The sequence below is a fragment of the Hakea prostrata genome, chromosome 9, assembly GCF_041222555.1.
Source record: "Hakea prostrata isolate BN-2017 chromosome 9, UWA_Hpros_2, whole genome shotgun sequence".
Classification (NCBI taxonomy): Eukaryota; Viridiplantae; Streptophyta; class Magnoliopsida; order Proteales; family Proteaceae; genus Hakea; species Hakea prostrata.
In genome coordinates, this window is record NC_142608.1 from 34,387,739 (window position 1) to 34,409,568 (window position 21,830).

Here is a 21,830-nt window from a genome sequence, read left to right on the forward strand (position 1 = left end):
AAGAGGCCTAAAAGATTAGATATCAAACGAATCAAATTGGACAAAGAACACAGCTACTGATTTGCTTGGTCGATTGGGTGGTAGCTTGGCTCAATCGACCAAGCAATCGACCACTTGAATAGTACGAAGCAAAATTTTGATTTTTGATCCGAAACTCAATCTACAAGTTCCGAAACTTTACGAAACTTGGAGGGAACCTCTAGAATAGTAATCTAACACTAAAATAGCATATTGGACACTAACGATGATCAAAAACACTACTTACTAATTTGGAAACATGACTTTCTAATTCGGTAAAATTCATGGTTTTCAATGAAAACATACTATGAACTCAAAGGAAAAACCAGGGATGATAGGATCTCATTCTAGTAGAAGATAATCAGAAATCATACACTAATCTAGCATGAAAAACAAATCTAATCATGCTAAGAAATCTAATCAAAAGAGCGATCATGGTTTCATGAAGAAATCACAAGGATCATGGTTAAGATCAATATGAAGATCATAAAACCTTAAGAATAAAAGGAGATTAATGAAGAGATGGTTGCTAACAAAGCATGCATCATCTTCTTGTAGTCTCAACACAGAGAATAAGACATAGTAAGAGTAAATCAACACAACACAAGAGAGATTACTAACCTTTGATTGAAGAATATGAGATGAAAAGCTTGAAGTCTTGTAAAGTTCTTCACAATCACCAAGGAGAGGCTTAGAGAGAGAGAGTCTTCCCACGTTCTTTGAGGGTTTTTGAAACAAAAGAGGCTAAGAAACTCATACTTCTATCATATAGAGCACCAAAAGACCTAACAGAGGATCTTTGGCAGATTCTGACTCTGTTGGTTGATTGGTTGGTCAATCGACCACCCAATGGACCAAGCCAGTCAGCAAGGCCAAAATAGGGAATTGAGGGTCCAAATCAAATCCAAACCTAATGAGCTTCTCCTAATACAACATATGACTTACCTAGTATAAAGAAATGCCTTCAAATCATGTCTAACTATACTTTAAGTCCATCAACTAATCTCATCTTCAACAAGGTGCAGTTTCCTTTCTAGTTCTGAACAAGCTTCCAAGTATGGAACACCATCATCAACTTCCATGGGTTCTGGGTCAAACACCATGTCTTCCACTGAGATGGCCCATAGTTGGCTTCTTCCTTTACTTCAGGTCTTCGGACCTACAAATAACAGGGTTTCTGGGTCGAGGTTAAGGCTGGGTTTTACAGAAGGCATATCTACAGTTTCTTATTCTCTACTAGTAAATGGGGTAGAGAAAGGATCCTTTCTTCCCTCTAGAGGAATTCGACAGGGTGATCCATTGTCTCCATTTCTCTTCATACTGTGTTCACAGGTTCTGACCTCTATCATCTCTAAAAGTGAAGAAGCCAATCTTATCAGAGGGATCAGTGTTCGTAATTGTGCCCCAATGATCTCACACCTATTGTTTGTTGATGATTGCTTACTGTTCTCAGAGGTGAAACTGGATATTGTCACTCATCTACAAGAGTGTCTTCAGCAATATTGCCAAGCTAGTGGGCAGGAAGTCAACTTAAACAAATCCAAGGTCACTTTTAGTCCCAACACACCAAATAGATTTAAAAGGTGGTTTTCTCGTGTCTTAAAAGTCAAGTATGATAGGGGACCATCTAAATATTTGGGATTGCCTACAGACTTTGGTATCTCAAAGAAAGAATTATTCTTGGATATAGGAAGCAAAGTTGCAAGAAGAGTACAAGGGTGGAAGCAAAGGTTGCTATCTCCAGCTAGAAAAGAAGTTCTAATAAAGTCAGTTGCTAGCTCATTACCCTCCTATGCTGCCTCACACTTCTCATTACCAGTCTTTGTGTTGAATGATACTAGAAAAGCAATGACAGATTTCTATTGGGGGGCGGAAGAAGGAAAAAGGAAGATATATTGGATTTCTTGGACTCGCTTGTGTAGATCAAAGAAGAAAGGGGGCCTCATCTTTCATGATCCTATTCTCCATAACAGAGCTTTATTATCCAAAGTAGCATGGAGGTTGTTTACAGATCAAGGATCTCTATGGGGAAAGTTCATTAAGGCTATTTATTTCCCTACAACTGATTTTCTGAAAGCTAGGAAAGGAAACAAGCCATCGTGGGCATGACAAAGTCTTCTAAAAGGAAGGGAGAGTCTTGAATTGGGACTCATTTGGTCGATTGGAGATGGCTCTAATATTGATGTATGGAAATCTAGATGGATTTTCGGTTTACCTGGCTTAAAAATTCAAATCTCAAAAGCCTTTTAGAGTTGATGTATCTAGGGTCTCAGATCTGATAAATAATGGAGAACCTACCTGGAATCATGGTCTACTTAATCAATTATTTTCTCCAAGAGAAGTGCAGGCTATTTTGAATATCAGATTAAGGAGATTCTTTTCTAGGGATAAATTAATATGGGGTGGATCGAAGAATAGTCACTTCTCAGTTAAAAGCTCTTATCATCTTTTGTCCAATCAGAGAGATGACCAAATGAGTCTTGAAGCATCATCATCCAGACATCATTATTGGACACAAATTCATTCCCAGGGATGGATGACCATATGGAAAAGTAAATGCCTACCAAAGGTTAAAGCTTTCATTTGGAAAGTAGCAAATCAAGGTATCCCTACTGCAAATAATCTTTTGAGGCGACAAATCATGGTGGACCCTGGGTGTAAAAGATGTGGGTGTGATTGTGAAACAACTGATCATATGCTTTTTAATTGTCCATATGCGAGAGCTATCTGGTTTGGATGTAATTTGGATGCAGTTATTAGGGGCAATCAACTAGCAAACTTACCAGACCTCCTTAATGGGTGGCGATTACTTACTCTCTCTAATCGTTCAGTAGAGGAGGATTTGTTGGGTTTGGCATTTATGGTTTGTTGGTCCATCTAGCTTGCACGCAATGAATTGATTTTTAAGGGAAATAATTGGGACCCAGGTATAGTATAGTTGTAGAAAAAGTTCTGAAGGCTCATGCAGAGTTTACTAATGCTCAAATCAAGAATTCTCCAATGCCTTCTGCAACTAGACTGAGATGTTAATATTGGACTTTCCCTCCTGTTGGTCAGCTGAAATTGAACTATGATTTTTCTTGGCTTTCCAAAGAATCTTGTGGGGGTTGTGGTTGCATTGTTCGTGATTATAGTGGTGCCCCCCTACTGGCTCTGTCAATCCCATGTCAGTCTATATCAGTTTTGGTGGGCGAAGCTATCGCTGTCTTAAAAGGTTTGTTAGCTGTGATGGTGGTTTTTGCGAGGTGCTTGTTGAGACAGACAATTTGTCTCTTGCTCGTATGGCCGTGTCTTTGGCAAACAAGACGGTTTGGCCTATTTCCTCTCCCTTTTTTTACCAAAAAAAAAAAAATTGAAAAAAAGAAGAGAGGTATACTTAGTGTTGTCAATTAAATTATGAAGTAACTTTTGATTAACAACTTTATCCCTTCAAAAATTAAAATGCCTTATTTCTAATAAATGCATGATAAGTCTTTTAGGAGAATTTAGTCCAACAAAATTCTTCTTAGATTTGTTAAAAAATTAATGAATGAATAATTTTATCCCAAAGCGTCTACCCAATTTTTTTATTTTTATTTTATCCGAAAGAACAATTTTATTTCCAACAAATGAAATTATGAAAGTACGTAATATTGATATAAATAGTAATAATAATAATAATAGTATGATAATATAGATTTGCTCAGCTCATATAGATTTATACTTGAAAAAAAAAAAAAAAAAAAAAAAAAAAAAAAAAAAAACTGAACCGATCCCGACTTACAAACGAAGAAGGCGTTTGCTCCCACTTCATCCTGCAAACAAACTAGCGCCAAGAAATTATAGGATGAGGGTAGCATTCGGCTGCTCATGCTCCATTCCCGTCGGAACAACGGCTATCATTCCCAGTCATATTTCTCCAAAATCTCTCTGTTTTAACCCCGAGCCCAGCTTTTCTAATCATCTCAACTTGAAATGGCCCCAGAAAGTAATACTCCATGCGTTTACAGGTGCTGTCTCATTTGGGTTGCTCTTTTCTGCTCCATTTACATATGCTAATGAGTCTTCGTCGCTTCAAATCCAATCACCACCTTCTTCCGAGTATTGTCGGGAAGAAGAGCAAGACCAGATGGTTGAAATAGCTCCAGAGTTGGTTACTAATGAAGCAATTGTGGAGGAAGCTTGGGAGATTGTCAATGATAGCTTCCTTGATACTGGGAAGCATCGTTGGTCCCCTGAACGATGGATGGTACTGTACCCACTTAGCCCTTAATGTTATTGCCTGTGGTGCGGTTATTCTGTTAGGTCAATATAGAAGCTTTGTTATACAATGCAATTCACAGGTTTGAACCTTTTCCAGCTTTGTTTGATTAGAGTTGGAATGCCCTAGCTTTGTCCTGATTTGCTGGGTTCACAATTTGAACGAGCGGGTAACATGTACACTGAAAGTTATAAACTTCAGGAGAATATTTGTTATGTGGTCAAACGGATTTGATTTTTGCTTTTCATCTCAGATTGGTCAGATCAAGACTGTTTGTGTGAATCTTACATTGAACGACTGTTGACAAATTCCCCAAAGTAACGAGTAACCAGGTTGAAGAATGCAAGTCATTTTGTTTCTGTAATATTTGTTTGTATTAACCATTTATATTCTAACCTTTTGTTTCTGTAATATTGGTTTGTATTAACCTTTTATATTCTAACCTTATGTGTCTATATGCTTATGTCCACCTATTGGTCTTAAGAGACTTGGTCTACAGATTTTTGGGGGATTGCGACTGTGTTGCTCTCCACCACCCTATTTATTTCAAATGCTGAATCATGCGTTCGTGTTCATAATGTTGCCCTTCTCTGTTTAATGCAAGCATTATGCTAACGGACAGTGAACGTGAATTGGAAATCATTAATCCTCGTTTTTGTTTGTTCCTTCTCCTTTCCTTTCCATGTTAGTTAACAAAAAATATCAAAACTTATTGATATGGCCTCAAATGAATGAGGCCCAGTTCTTCAAGATCTTATCGAGACCAACATTTTACAATACACAGCAATTCTTGCAATTTTGGCTATGGTATCTCTTGGATGAAATTAAGGAAACTCCAAATGTTGTTCCTGGCTATGTGGAGGTTTAAGTAATTTGATCAATCCAAAAGTAGAACTGATTGGAAGGCAAAGATCCATGTATCCAAACCAATTTAGTTGGCAAAAGGCTTGATGTTGTTGTTGTTGGGTCAATTCAAACTGTGATGGAAAATTTGCTAAGGGGTGGCTCTTAGAGAGATGAAGTGAGTTTTCTAGAGATGGTTGACTATCAAACCTTATTACTTATTTTCCACAAACATATCATTAGGTTTAAAAGGACAAAGCGAGTACTCTTCTCTATGGATTTTGCAGCTCCTCAACATTAAGAATGCCAATGATATATTTAAAAAAAAAAAGAAAAAAGAAAAAGTAACCTATCTTGTGGCTTTTGTTATATCTTTTCATTGTTATTACCTCTGTTTGATTTTGTCTTACACTAATACATTGTTGATTGTGTAGAGATGGACAAATTCTGAATGTTTTTCTTTCCATCTTCAGCAAAAGAAGGAAGATCTTACTAGTAGCTCAATCCAGACGAGGTCTAAAGCTCATGATATCATCCGACGGATGCTGGCCAGCTTAGGTGATCCTTATACACGGTTTATTTCTCCTTCACAGGTAAAGTTCCTCAATAGTTTGTTACAAATTCTAATTCATTTACTGTTTTGTTTTCCATAAAAAACCAGACTTTATTGAAAAGGAACATGATAACACCACCAGCATCACCAACCAAAAGAAGGGCTGGGTGACCTCATTTCTTTATGTGTTCTTTATATTTGGTCATGTTCAAGCATGTTCTTTGTAGACTGCTTAAAAGGTGTCTAAAACTCCGAAAGTTTGAACTAATCATGTAAGAAATAGTTAGAGTAATACTCTTGTATCGTTCCTCATAACATTTCACAAGAGAATGTGATGTAAGCAGGCCCCATCCCCCTAGCTGAACCAGCAATTTGGGCCCTACACCCAAGCCAAATTGGCATACCTAGTGGGCTGGCTGAACCCTACCAGGAGCATTTTGGTCATTTTCCCTCTTCTTTTGGTTAGTATTTTAATCTAATAGTTTTCTTTATTTTATCTTGACTCCATGTCTAATCTTATTTCTTTTGAGTTAGTCTTGAGAGCCCTAGTCAGAGATGGACTCCCAATTGGAATCAATTTTAAATTAAGATTCTTTTTTGGATAATTGGCTTTTATCTTGCAAGTTGCTATCTTTTGTTTGTGGTTGTTATTTATTAAGTTGTAAGGGGGATCCTAGTTTATTAAGGATTCCCTAGTTGGGTCAAGTTAGGTTTCCAAGATTGAGTCTAAGACTTTTCACTCCAATTGTAATGCTATATATAGCCCACCCTACTTCATTGTAAAGCACGTTAATTGAATACAAAGAATTAGAATCTTGAGGGAAATCAAGTCCTGGTTTTCTTGTGAGGGCCAAAGTGGTATTGAAGGTCTTCATCTCCTATTTTCAGCAAGGTTTTTCCATTTCCAGCAGCAGGAAAAAAAAAAAAAAAAAAAAAAGAAAGGCTTGTGGCAACAGCCAAGCCCTAAGTCAGTAAGTGCAGCCTCTCCTTTCACTTCTTCTCCCATCACAAACTACCAAGAACCCTTCTCCACCCCTTCTACAACCCCATAAACACATTTCCACCCTTGCGGCACCCCTAGAACCCCTCCCCGACGCTTCCTAACCTTGTGCCCCTCCCCCCCTTCTTGGATCTTGCGGCAGCATGAAGAGAAACAAAAGAAAAGAAAGAAAGAAAGAAGGAAGAAACAAGAGAAAGAAAGACAGAAAAGAGAGAGAGAGAAAGAAAAGAAAGAGAGGCAAGATCCAAAAATCCAACCAAGATCCCAAGAAACCTACACACGATCAGTTCTATAGCCATAACAGCTCATTTCTTCTCTCAAACCATCTCTAACCCACCCAATACCCAACCACAGGCTTTCCTCGCAACTCTGGGGTAATTTTGGGAATCTCAAAACCAATCCATATTGATTTCTTATAACCCTAACTTTATTTTCTTCTTAATTACTTATCCAGATGTTTGTTGAAAATCTCCAGATCCCAAGTTTGGTTCCTTTTTTCTTGGTTCACAAGGAAAGGATTCTGGGGTAAACCTAATTTTATGGAGATAATCACACATCCCTAACCCTAAAATTGTGGATACATAGAAATTCAAGACATTTGATATGCAATAAATTTCATACCAGTTCAGACTTATAGGAGAGTATTCCAAAAAGAATATTTTTGCCATAGGGATGACATACCTTCCTTGACGATATCCACATCATTTGTTGTTCAACTGTTTAAGTTTGTTATGTAATGTTGTTAACAAAGTCGATTGTGGTAGAATGCTTAATGGATCAATGTGATCCCAAGCCCCTTTATTTATAATGAAGTGAAAAATACAATATTACATAATGACCCTTACTTGGGCAACAAGAAATATTAGTCTAAGTAGATAAACCAATCCCACTAATAGAACCAAACCAACCAACACTCCCCCTCAAGTTGAGGCATAGATGTTAGTCATGCCCAACTTGCCTACAGTAGAGAGGAAATCTCCTTCCTTCAAGCCCTTGGTGAAAATATCAGCCACTTGGTCTCCATATCTCATAAAAGGCATACCAATCAGCCCTTCTTCCATCTTTCCCCTGACAAAAAAATCCATCAATTTCAATGTTCTTGGTTCGATCATGTTGCACATGATTATTGGTAATATTAATTGCAGACTTGTTGTCACAATAAAATACTATAGAGCTTCAGACTTGAATTCTAATGTCTTCTAGTAGAACTTTCAGCCATAGTAGCTCACACACTTCACGAATTATAGCTCTGTATTCAACTTTTGTACTAGATAAGGCTACCACATTCTGTTTCTTACTCCTCAAAGTAAGTAGGTTACCTCTAACAAAGGTACAATTACCTGAAATAGACTTCCTGTGTAGAGACCTAGCCTAATCTGCATCAACATAGGCTTCTACATTTAGATCACCAGTGGGTGATAAAAGTATTCCCTTTCTAGGGTTTCCCTTTAAATACTGCAGCATTCTGGTAATGGCTCTCGTATGAGCTAAATATGGATCATGCATGAATTGGCCCACTAGCCCTATGGCATATGCAATGTCAGGCATGGCTTGGGACAAGTGCATAAGCTTCCCTACCATCCTTTGTCCACTAGTTCTCCCTCTTTCTCCTTAAGTTTATCTCCTCTAGAACATACTTCCTCTCAGATAGGTATATACCCATCTTTGATCGGGCCACCACAATTCTTAGAAAATATTGTAGTTTCCCTGGGTCTTTAATTTCAAACTCTTTGCTAAGAAAGTCCTTTAGCCTCAGAATTTCCTCAGCATCATTCCTTGTGATGACAATATCGTCTGCATAAACAATGAGAAGAGTGGTCTTGATACATGACTTCTTGATAAACAATGTATGATCAACATTACTTTGCTTGTATCCAATAGAGGTCACTGATTTCTGGAGGCGTCCAAACCAACATCTAAGAGATTGTTTCAATCCATAAATAGACATCTTGAGCCGACTAACTTTTCATCCAATATTGTCATCAACGAAGCGATGTAGGATCTCCATATAAACTTTTTCTTCCAACTCCTATGTAAGAAGACATTCTTCACATCTAGTTGGTGCAAGTTCCAGTCTTTGTTCATAGCCACCGATAGTAGAACTCTAACAATATTCAGTTTTGCAATAGGGGCAAAGGTTTTTTGATAATTTATTCCATAGGTCTAGGTAAACCCCTCACCAACCATACTCCCCCCCTCCTCCCCCCCCCCCCCCTACCTCACCCCCACCACACCCCCCCACCCCCCCCCCCTCTTTTTTTCCCCCCCCCCCCCCCCCTCTTCCTTCCTTCCCCCCCCTCCCCCCCCCCCCCCCCTTCCCCCCTTTTTCCCCCCCCCCCCCCCCCCCCCCCCCCCCCAATTGGAGGCGAAATAAAAGAGGGGGAAAACCACCCCGGGGTTAGCCCCAAAAAAAAATAGGGAAAAATTTTTCGTTTTTTTTGTTTCCCCGGGGGCCCCCCCCCCAAAAGGCAAAAAAAACCCCCCCAAAGGTGCCCCTAAACAACAACAACAACAACAACAACAATAAGCCTTTTCCCAACTAAATGGGGTCGGCTACATGGATTCTTGCCCTCCAATCGGTTCTGTTCAAGGCCATGCTAGATACAAGGCCTAAGCTATACATATCCTTTCTCACCACTTCTCCTAAGGTTATCTTAGGTCTACCCCTAGCTCTTCTAGTTCCTTCAATATGGATTATATCACTTCTCCGAGCAGGGAGCATTTATAGGTCTCCGTTGAACGTGGCCGTGCCACCTCAAACGACTTTCTCTAAGCTTATCACTTATAGGAGCAACTCCCAGGACCAACTCTAATATGATCGTTTCTTATCTTATCCATCCTAGTTTTGCCACTCATCCACCTTAGCATCCTCATTTCTGCTACCTTGAGTTTATCTATATGATTCTTCTTAACACCCAACACTCTGCACCGTACATCATAGCTGGTCGGACAACGGTCCTATAAAATTTTCCTTTAAGCTTTAATGGAATACGCCGATCACATAAGACCCCGGATGCACCTCTCCACTTCATCCACCCTATTTTAATTCTTTGGGAAACCTCATCTTCTAAATCACCTCTTTTACTTATGATTGAACCTAGGTACCTAAAACAATCACTACGAGGAATCTCTTTATCGTCAAGTATCACCACTTCATCATCTGCCCGATCATGACTAAAGTTACAAACTAGATATTACTGTCTTCGATCTACTAAGTTTAAAGCCTTTTGATTCCAAAGCTACTCTCCATGATTCTAATTTGGTATTAATCCCCACTTGGGTCTCATCAATCAACACAATATCATCCGCAAAAGCATACACCGGGGGGCCTCATCTTGAATGTCTTTGGTTAATTCATCCATTACCAGTGCAAATAGATATGGGCTTAAAGTTGACCCTTGATGTAGCCCAACTGTTATCGGAATTCATTACTTTGTCCCCCCACTTGTTCTAACACTAGTCACCGAACCATCATACATATCCTTAACTATATCTACATATTTACTTGCAACACTTCTTTTCTCTAGTACTTGCCAAATTAACGCTCTAGGGACTCTATCATAAGCTTTTTCTAGATCAATAAATACCATATGAAGGTCTTTCCTACATTCTCTATACCTTTCCATAAGTCTCCTAATTAAGTAAATAGCCTCCGTTGTAGATCTTCCCGGCATAAACCCAAATTGGTTCTCCGTAACTATAGTTAAGTGTCTCAACCGGGTTTCAATTATTCTCTCCCATAATTTCATCGTATGGCTCATCAATTTAATGCCTCTATAGTTATTACAACTTTGAATATCTCCTTTATTTTTGTAAATTGGAACCACAACACTTCTCCTCCAATCATCGGCATTTTCCCCGTGCTCATAATCTTATTAAACAACTTAGTCAACCAAACTAGTCCATGGGTTCCTAAGCTCTTCCATACTTCAATTGGGATTTCATCGGGACCTTGTGTCTTGCCGAGTTTCATCCTCCTTAAAGCTTCTTTTACTTCGGACATCGAAATTCTACGAATATAAGTTCGGACACCGGTGCCTTGGTGAAAAGTGTAATCGTCCGAACCATAAGTGCTTGAAGAATGCTCATTTAGTAAACTAGAGAAATAGGTTTCCCATCTTTTCTTAATATCCTCCTCACAAACTAATACTTTACCATCTCCATTTTTAATACATCTAACATGGTCAAGATCTCTACTCTTCCTATCCCTCATCTTAGCTATCTTATAAATAGATTTTTCCCCTTCCTTTGTGCCCAACTTATTGTATAACTCTTCATACTTCCTTTCCCTTGCTTTTCCCGCAATTTTCTTAGCTTCATTTCTATCTAACCTATACCTTTGAAGATCCTCAACATCCTTAGTTCTTTGCCATGTCTTAAAACTAGCTTTTTTATTCCTAATGGCAGCTTGAACCTCACTATCCCACCACCACGTCTCTCTATAAGAATGGATCTTTCCTTTTGATTCACCTAGAACATCTTTAGCCACTTTCTTAATACACATAGCCATCTCATTCCACATTGCATTGGTATCCCCTTTAAAATCCCATTTTCCTTGTTTGACTACTTCATTAACGAAGGATTTAGAGTACTCTCCTTTCAAATTCCACCATCTTATTCGGGATAGTTTACCTTGGACCTTTTATATGTTCTTGGGACTAAGCACATATCCAAGACCACAAGTCTATGTTGTGCGGTTAAGCTTTCCCCCGGTATCACCTTGCAATCCTTGCACAACAATCTATCAGTCCTTCTAGTTAGGAAGAAATCTATTTGGCTTCTATGCTGTCCACTTTTGAAAGTAATTAAATGCTCATCTCTCTTTTTGAAGTAAGTATTTATAATAGATAGATCAAAAGCAGTAGCAAAATCCAAAATTGAAATCCCCTCGTCATTCCTTTCTCCAAAACCATAACCTCCATGAACACTCTCATATCCTCTTTGATCTTTTCCAATATGTCCATTTAAATCACCTCCTATGATAATCTTTTCTCCTTGACGAATTCCTTGCAGTAATCCACCCATATTTTCCCAAAATTCTAGCTTTAGACTTTCATCTAGTCCTACTTGAGGTGCATATGCACAAATTATATTCTACGAACTCTTTCTCCATTACAAGCTTGATAGCAATAATCCTATCACCCACTCTTTTAACATCCACCACATCATTTTTTAAATCTTTATCCACTATTATACCCACTCCATTTTTATTTGTTTTCTCCCCAGTATACCAAAGTTTAAAGTCATCCAACTCTTTGGCTTTTTTACCCCTCCATCTAGTCTCTTGAATGCAAGCTACATTAATCCTTCTTCTCCTCATAACATCTATCAATTCTAAGCTCTTACCAGTTAGAGATCCTATGTTCCAAGATGCCAATCTAATCCTACGCTTATGCTTATGGACTAGCTTCTTTACCCGCACTCGTCCACGGCGCGGGAACCCTTGCCTACTTCCCCCCCCCCCCCCCCCCCCCCCCCCCCCCCCCCCCACCCCCCCCCGGCGGCCCCCCACCCACCCCCCCACAACAAAAAAAACACAGCCATTTTTTTTAATTTTAAAACAACCCATTTGGGGGGCCCAAAGGGTATTTTTTTATTATTTAAAAATAAAAGGTTGGGGGTTTTTTTTTTTTTTTTTTTTTTGTTTTGGCGTTTTAGGGGTTACAGTCCATTCAAGTTAGTGTTGAGTTGTTAGAATAGGGTTCCCTAATTTTAGGAACCCTACCTTAAAGTAATTTTATTTGTAATTATTTTCTAATTTGGAGTCTTGAGTAGTTAAGTGAAGTTGGTATTTGTTTTTGAATGTGATTTGTTTATGATAGGGTTCTCTAAAATTAGAAACCTTATCTTAAGTAGTGGTCTTATTTTACTCAAGTTCTAATTAAGTAGTGTTGGATCCTAAATAGGTAATGGAATCCTTATTTGAGTCCAAATCAGTTGTGGCTATATATAGCTTAGTCCAGTAAACTTCAGTCTTGATTAATGAATCGAATTGAGTTTGAGAAGTGACTTGGGAAGTTGTCGGAATCCTGGGGATACCCTGCAGCTGGGTTTAAGTGCTATTAGTCTTCAGTCTTGTGATCATCAGCAGCCACTTCAAGCTTTCATCTGCAGATTCCAGCAAATCCCTTAACTCACGAGCAAGTTTAGTCACCTTCTAACCCTCCCCTGCACCTTCAGCCATTCCCCACCCCAAGCCCTACCACCTTCTCCCAATCTCTTCTTCTTCCCCACAGTTCTGGGTCCTACCCCATCTGGGACTGCATCATCCCCAGCCCCTTTTAGCCCTCGTTTAGGTTCACTAGGATAGCACAAGCCTTAGGAACACATGCCCATCCTTAGTTCTGCAAATACAGTATAGTTACCTTAAGTTCTAAATCCCTGCACTTTCATCTTCTTCCTTGAAGTTGCAGAAATTCCATATTTGCAGAAAACTGAATTTTTCAATTTCTTACAGCTAGAACCTCTTCTATTTGAAGGAATAGGATAGGGAACAGTTCTGAATTAAAAAACCAGCAACTGTAACCCTTTCTCCATCCCAAACAAAACCTAAATACCCTAAAAAGCCTGGCCAAAACACTTATAAACCCTAATTGAGTACTGGACCAACTTTAGAAGATTTTAAAAATCTGACCCTAAATTCCGGGGTTACATCACTATGGGATGCTGAGTACATGATCTAACTCCTTTTTCTAATAGTAGTAGGGAAATCAAAATTAGATACCTCAGGGAGAACACTAGAACCTGATTTTGGAGTAGAAGATTGAAGTGGCATCATGCTAACTTTTTCCACCTGCTTGGGCCGATTGTAGTTCTTTCTCTAATACGTTTGCACCTCCTTATTTTAGTCATTTTTGTTTTGGAAGACCTCAATAGTGTGTCTCACAAGGGTGGTCTCCCCTTGACTAGGATCCTTATAAGGTTCAAACAAATAAGGGGGAGACATAGAGTCCTCTGGTATGCTGGCCAAATGCTCCCTTGGTTAGGAATCTCTTCGAGGGCCTGTAAGTGTGGTGATGTGTGTGTTTATATGGGTGGTAGGATAGTGCAGGGTTGGAAAAAACACCTCTCCTCTAGGACTCTTCCCCTGAAAATGTGTATAGTGAGGATGTTAGGACCCTAGGATGAGGGATGTGGAGGAGAGAGAGAGAATGAGGGTGAGTTAGGTTTAGTTGAGGTAATAAATAGAGGGGAAAGAGAGAGGAGGGGGAATCGAATGTTTTGGAGAGTCTTGTGGGTAGCCATGGGCAGCCGTAGGTTGAGGGAACACCGTGAGGTGTGGGGGGGTGACTGGCACCAAGACCAGTGTTATCTTGTTAATTTTTACTGTTTTCTTATTGATTTTGTTAATTAAATAGAGGGTTTCATCAACTGGTATCAGAGCAGTTCAATTCCAGGGGGAGAAGCGATGGTATTGCCGCTGTTTTCAGGCACAAAAGATGTGCAGAGTTGGCTTCTTGAGATCCTGTTGTTTTGCTGGGAATGCAACATTGAGGATGACCGACAGTTAGGCATAGCTCTCCAACACTTGGAGGGAGATGCTTTGGATTGTGTGTACGAGAGGTATTGGCCGGAGTATACCTGGGTGAACTTCAAGACGGCGCTAGTTACTGATTTCGGTGATGGGAAGAATGCAAAGATTCCCCATGTTGAAGCTGCGTCAATTTTCTATGGAAAAGATTTGCAAAACCACCTTGTAAAGTCGATTATTGGGGCAGTGAAAGTTGTAGCAGGTGGCGATGAGTCTCGCCGAACATGGAGAAGAGAGAAGCAGAGAGGGAGAGTTTCAGGTATCAACACCTACTGGAATAAAATAGCAGCAGCGATAAATCTTCCCGCTAGATCAAAGGTCAGCAATAAGAAGAGGAATCGAGGGAAGACAAGAGCACACGGTGGAAGACTTCAGGCGGCTACGGGGTTTGTTTGCAGAAAATGGGGAAGAAGACGATTGGATATTAGGGTTTTTGGGGTTGGTTCGGCTCAATTCAAATCGGTTCATGGGTTTGGTTCACATATTAAGAGCCAAAATTCTTATCAATTCGGCCCAACCCAGGTATGCAAAGTATCAAGCTTAGGCCCAAAGAAAACCAAGTTCAAAGATTGGGCCGTCAGATTTCCCAAGAAACCCCCTTGGGCCCAACCCATACCATTAGTCCTCAGCTCATTTTATTTCACTAACCCAATATCCAACCCATGTTTCTTAAACCATGATTTTAAGTGTTTAGACCTAGCCCATTCAAAAGAATTAATTTGGGCCCATTACAGTTTCATGACCCAAAACCCAACCCCTTCCATCAAAGTGATCAAACCATTACCCAGCCCATTTATCTTAACCCATGGTTTTAAGTATTTGGACCTTACCCCATTAACTATCTCTCATGGGCCTGGCCCATTTCATTAACCCAAAACCCATTTCCTCTCATTTCCATTTTGGGCATAAAATTGTCTAAAACAGTCAATCAACCAGACCCAAACCCGACCGAACCAAACACTTACAGAACCAGAGCTTGACTGGACCAAAAAGGGAAATTTTATCGTCTTCAACCTTGCAGCCTCGAGGCAGAAACCAGGCGGTGAGATCGGAGTTGCGGAGGGGTTTTTCAGGTTGGGGCAACGGCACCACCAGAGACCGACGGCAGCGGTGGAGAAGGCCTTTCTCAGCCTGACGACATTGGCTTTGTGCCTCAAAGTTGACGATGACACTGCTCGTGCGAGTGCCTTCACCAGAGACAAGGATTACTGTGATGATGGCCACGAGTATAATGGCTGGGTGCAGGTTCCTTGGACTTCTGCTAGTGCTGTGGCATTTGGAGTTGGGCTGTTTAATGGAAGCGGAAATCTTGGAGCAGGAAGGGATCGTGCTTTTGCTGTAACCAGTGAGACTAGTACTAGTGACATATTGTTGAGATTTCTTGATTGCTGCGAAAATCACGAGAAATTCAAGAAAAATCAGAAGTCTCCAGTTGATAGACTTAAGGAATCTCTCCTAGATGAAATTACTTACCCATTAGTGAGTCGCTACCAGCTGAATTTCACGAGAAAGGCTACTGCTTCACTCTGGTTTCTTTGCGTGTAGGAGGCATCATTATTGGACATAACCGATCAAGCTTGGGGCCTTTTTAGCCCTTCTGAGGTTGCTTTACTGGAGTGCATAGATGATCTAGAGTTGTTTCTACTCAAGGGTTATGGGAAACCAATATATTATTTGATTGGAATGCCACTACTTCATGATATTGTACAGCCCATCAGCTCAAATTTTCAAGGTTTTCTTTTTCTTCATATGGGCTGCTTACAAGTGCGAGGGTACCCAGAGTATGGGAAGCCAAAGAAGGCTATCAGTCAAGATGCTGACCTAGGGTGTTTATTTGGCAAGCATGTGGAGCGTGCAAACTCAACCTCCAATTTTCCATCACCTTGAGGACAAGGTGATTTTTGAGGGGCCGGTAGTTGTTAGGACCCTAGGATGAGGGATGTGGAGGAGAGAGAATGAGGGTGAGTTAGGGTTAGTTGAGGTAATAAATAGAGGGGAAAGAGAGAGGAGGGGGAATCGAATGTTGTGGAGAGTCTTGTGGGCAGCCGTAGGCTGAGGGAACACCGTGAGGTGTGGGGGGGGGGTGACTGGCACCAAGACTAGTGTTATCTTGTTAATTTTTACTGTTTTCTTATTGATTTTGTTAATTAAATAGAGGGTTTCATCAGAGGACAAGATTCATTAAGCATGACATCCATGGAACGATGGTTCTTCTAAAAGGAGGATGCTAGCATTTGTACCCTTTCTGAATAGCAAAATACCCTAAGAAGATGCAGCGTTGGTTGTGGGGAGTCAACTTATTTTGGTGGGGTTGTTATTTTGGTATAATACGCACATCCAAAATCCTTTGGGGGAATAACAAATGAAGAGTCTCCTTAGAGAATCTCATTAGGACACTTGAAACCAAGTATCCTACTGGCCGTCTTATTCATAAGTTAAGAGGTATGATTATAGCATCACTCAAATATTGGTCAGGGACATTCATAGCAATCATATAGAACGAGCTTTCTCTAATAGATGCCGGTTCTTTCTTTCGGCAATCTTATTTTGAGTAGCTGTATCAACACAACTGGTTTAGTGTGTTATGCCTGAGTCAGAGAGAGAAACTTTGAAATTCACCATCAATATACTCACAATGACATTGAATTGAGTTTTAATTATAATATGAAAATATCGGAAAACCTCATATTTTCGTTTTAAAAGATAAATCTGAGTAGAACGAGAGAGAGAATCAATGAAAGTATCTATGGCTAGTAATCAACACAAGTCGGTAAGGGCCTAGACATTAATATGAATTAATACATATTGAATAGATTTTCTATTATGAAGAGAAGGTAAATAAGTAGAATGAGTCTGCTTCACAAAAATGCAGGCTCCAAAAAAAAATCGTCCTTATTACAAGAAGAAATTAAATCAGGAAATACTTTTTTAAGAGTACTTAGAAGAGGGTGACCTAGCCTATGATGCTATTGATGAAGGTTTGATAACCGAGTGGACTTGATGAGAAGATGTAGCCAGAGCAGAAATAGATCCTCCAATCGGCTCCAACAGATAAAGTCCATTGTCTAGTTTACCATGTCCAATCTCCTCCCCATTACCAGATTTTGAAAGACACAGTAAGATGGAAAAAAAAAAAAAATCATTTTACAATGAGGTAGAAATCCAAATCTCCTATGATGCTATTGATGAAGGTTTGATAACCGAGTGGACTTGATGAGAAGACGTAGCCAGAGCAGAAATAGATCCTCCAATCGGCTCCAACAGATAAAGTCCATTGTCTAGTTTGCCATGTCCAATCTCCTCCCCATTACCAGATTTTGAAAGACACAATAAGATGAAAAAAAAAAAATCATTTTACAATTCAAGTCATGTGTAAGACTACTGTTAGAAAGCAAGTTAGTAGAGAAGGAAGGAACATGCAAAACTTTAGACAAAGAGAATGATGGAGCATGCTGAATGGTTGGAGAATTATGTAAGAAAAAAGAGGATGAACCTGTTATACAATCTGTGGCTCTGTATCAATGATCTAAGGAGTAGAAACCAAAGAAATATGGAAGCTTGTACAAGTTTTACTTGATGTAGCAAGATAACAGTTGGCATAGGTAATGGAAGGAGTAGTAGTAGAGGTTGCACAGGTAGTTGAAGACTGTAGAATACCTCGCAGAGTAGCTAATTCCTCATGTAAAAAACCAATGCTTGCAGAAGGTGCTGTGGGAATAGTTAGCTCTACTCGGATTTAGACATCTATGTGATGCCGGGCCCGGAGAGAAAGTCTACCTACCTGCTTTAGTCCATTCGAAGCTCTTTTCTATTTTCAAAGATCGCCGGCTCATAACGCGCCGTGCCCTTTTAGACCGATTGGATCATGAGAGCCGAGAGGCCCTGAACTCCGGTTTTCTCTTGACTAAGCTAGTAGGGCTAAGTAGCGCCTTTACTACAGGGGAAGGGGCCCCACTCTTATTGCTAACAGTATACTTATGATAGCACTTTCTTATTATTAGCTTACTTGCTGACTTCAATCAAATATTCTTGCACTGAAAGTCAGAATGATTGGCCTTTGATTTTCCCCTTCTTTGTGCCATTTTCTACTCAAAATCAGCAGTCTTCCCATATAGCTTCCAACAAGTGGCCTTGGTATGACATGGTTTATGACAGTGCTCACATTTGACAATCCCCCTGGTTGAATTAGATTTGGTGCTAACAGATGCAGGGGCTGATTTCTCCACAATAGGGGCATGGAAAATGGCCAAACAACAGCTTTCCTCACACCAAATGAGAGCATAAGATTGTTCTAGTGTAGGAAAGTGAGAACGACTTAATACTTGTATCATGATTTGATTATACTCCACATTCAAACCAGCTAAAAAGTCATATACCCGAATTTTATCTACTTGCTTCCTATAGGCAACCACATCATTAGGATTCGTGGGTTGATAGTCCCTATAGTGATCTAACTCTTGTCAACGAGAGCGTAATTCAGTATAGTACTGAGCTACAGTCAGTTCCTTCTAGGTAGTCCCATAAAGCTTCTTTTGTAGCTCTTAAACTTGTGCATCATATGCTAATTGTCCATATGTTTTTGTAGTAGTCTTACAGATTTGGGTTGCAGTATCAAGCAATAGGTATTCACGAATAGGATTTGGATTAATGGAATTCAAAAGGAATGTGATAGGACCCCAAGATTATGCCATGTGGAGGGGGGACCTAGGGGGTTAGTATTGGACTATTGGGGGATTATAAAAAGAGGGAAAAGGAGAGGAAATGGCATCAAATGTTATGTGAGTGATGTTTGGGAAGCCGTAGGCTGAGGGGCATTGTGAGGTGTTGGGGGTGACTAGCACCGCTAAAACCAGCTTTATCTTGTAAGTCTCTTCCATTTTTGCTGTTTAATTCCAAGGTGATTGGTAGGTTCTTATCAATTGGTATCAGAGCAGTGACAATCCCATGGAGGAGTTATGGCACTATCTTGGTTTGGGGAAGGAAAGGCGCATGAATGGTTGATTGAAGTCGAGTTTTTCCGCTGGAAACACTAGATTGAGCAATAACATTGGCTTGCAGTAGCTCTTGAACATTTGGAAGGTGATGCGTAAGATTGGGTCTACGCGAGAGGTGATGCGTAATATTGGGTCTACGTGAGATGCTGGCCGAAGCTGGATTGGGCGAGCTTCACTGAGGCCTTAAAAATTGATTTCATCTCAGCTTTGGACAAGCATAGTGCTGTGGATGAACAAGCGTTAGCGAAGTTGATTTGAAGTTGCACGCTGAAAAATGGTATGGATTAGCTATAAAGAAGGCCGAAAGAAAGCATCATTCGAAAAGCGGAGTACTGTTGGCGACGAAAGTTGCACTTCACCTAACATGGAGAAGAAAGAAGATGAGAGGTTCGAGTGAGGGTACCTACTGGACCTGAGTGGAAATGCGGTATCCTTCTGTTAAATAGAGATGCGGCAAAGAGAAGAAGCATAGAAGGAGGTCAGGAGCAATCGGCAGAAAGCTCTAAGTGGCGGCGGAGAGGGTTGCCGCTCGTCAATAAGGAGAATAGAGTTTGAAGGAGGGTTTTTTGTTCGAACTGCCTCTCAATCTGTTCGTTGGTTTAGTTCGAGCTTTAAATTCCTAGGACCACTTAAGCCCAGGCGAACCAAATACAAAGATTGGATTGCCAAATTCCCTAAGAAACCTTAGGCCTAACCCATTCCATTAGTCCCAGCCATCGGATTCCATTAACCCAATCTCCAACCCATTTTTCTTAACCCTTAGTTTCTTAGTGGTTAGGCTTAATCGATTCTAAAGCAACACTAAGGGCCCGATCCATTCTATTAACCTTAAGCCTAACCCATTCCTTTTACCCGATACCCAATCCCTTTCAACCTATGGGTTTAAGTATTTGGACCCCACCCATTTAAAACATCTACCATAGGCTTGGCCTATTTTGTACCCTAAAACCCACTTTTTGTCATTGTTACTTTGGGTCCCAAATAACACAAATAGACCAAGGCTCAACCCAAGGCCCAGTTCAAACCAAAGACTCACCAAACCAGCGTTCCGACCAAGCCAAAAAAGGGAGAAGCCATCGTCTTCAATCTCTCAAAACCCATACGGAAAATGAGGTGGCGAGAATGGGGCGGTAGCAATGGAGGTCCGACCTAACCAACATGAGAGAGTGTCATCTTCTACCTCCTTCTTGAGAAAGCCCTCGTAGTTGGTTGTGCAACAACCCTAGGTGGAGACGCAACGACACCGGCGAGTGGAAGCCTTCTTTGATTGAAATACAATGCAACACAACTCGGGCTTCCAATCGATTGGCTCTCCCAACCAAGGAACAAAATCTCGGTTTGATTCGCTGGTTCACTACCTGGCGAACCAGGCGAACTGGTGAAATCTTGTTATATATATATATTCCTACAAAACGTCTGACTGATACATTAATCAGGTTAAAATAAAACGTCACTACATCATGTTAAAATAAGGTTTAAAAAATATAAAATAACTTACTGAATCCTGTAAAACGTCAAATATGAAGTTTAAAAAAATATAAATACCTGACATCGTCCTGCAAAACGTTAGGTATAAAATAAAAAAATAATAAAACAATCTTTAATAAGTCAATTAGTCAAATCTATACTCATGTTTAGCCGTTTAGGTTTAGTTTTTTTTTATTTTTTTTTATTTTTTTTTATTTTATTTTATTTTAAATTCCATGGTTATATAAGAGCCACATGTGTGGTTCAAAGCCAAAACCGTAACTCAGTCAGAGACTCAAAAACTATGAAAATAAATTTAATAAGTTATCTTCATCTTCTTCTGTTCTTTGTCTTCTTCACTTAACGACTGACGAGTTCGGCCAGCGGAAGGTTCAGTTTTAAACTTTGTTTATCGTCTCCGGTGAATATCGCCCGTATTTCGCCAAATCGCCGGAAATCGTTGATTTTCCGGCGATATTCTGTAAATTCGATTTCGGTGGTGGGTTTCAGGGCGGTTTCGTCGAAATTCGCCGAACTGTCGCGCCATGCTTCCAACAATGGTAACATTTGCTGGGGTGCGACTTGCACCAACGATGTTTGGACTGAAAAAATCTGCCAGAGAAAACCACTTTTTGGCATCGTTCCCTCGATTTTTCTGAATGTTTTTCTCAATTTGCTTGGGGGTTTGTCTGGCATTGAATCCCATCTCTTTTTCCTTTTTGTGGTCTGGTGCTTGATTTAGAGGACCTGCACTATATCACTGCTTGTGCCATGAAGTCATTGGCGGAAATAGGTTACCTCAACACTGGATTTTAGGCAGGTATAACTTCTGAAGTGTCATTTCTTGGTCTTCTTTGCGACCTTATTTGGATAATGGCAGCATTGCGCCTCTTGGACATCAGATTGGCTCCCATCTATGGTGTTTTTAGCATTTTGCTCGAGAGGAACTGAAGTGCGACATCTCTACTCTTTCATTTGAGAAGTTAGTGGAGAATGGAAATCATAAAAAGTTAATCGCCATTGGTCAGTTTACATCCATAGAAAAAATTTGAGGGAAACTCAAGTTTCGACTAGGTGAAAATGGGAACCCTAGGTGGGAAACTGGGAAATTTCGAGGAAACTTAGGACTTTTTCGTGTAAGTTTCGACATGAAGTTTCGACAGGTTTTAAGGAGTATTTTAGGG

At 40.1% G+C, this 21,830-nt stretch overlaps 1 protein-coding gene across 2 annotated transcripts in view; it reads left to right on the forward strand.

Annotated features, from left to right (window-relative positions):
- Positions 1 to 3,778: 3,778 nt before the first annotated feature.
- Positions 3,779 to 21,830, forward strand: part of LOC149005151 (carboxyl-terminal-processing peptidase 1, chloroplastic-like) — a 56,161-nt gene continuing 38,109 nt past the window's right edge. For both annotated transcript variants that reach the window (XM_089168144.1, XM_089168145.1), the window contains exons 1-2: positions 3,779 to 4,246; positions 5,575 to 5,694. In XM_089168144.1, the coding sequence (XP_089024270.1) occupies positions 3,845 to 4,246; positions 5,575 to 5,694 (522 nt within the window). In that variant the 5' untranslated portion in view covers positions 3,779 to 3,844. The remainder of the gene's footprint in view (positions 4,247 to 5,574; positions 5,695 to 21,830) is intronic.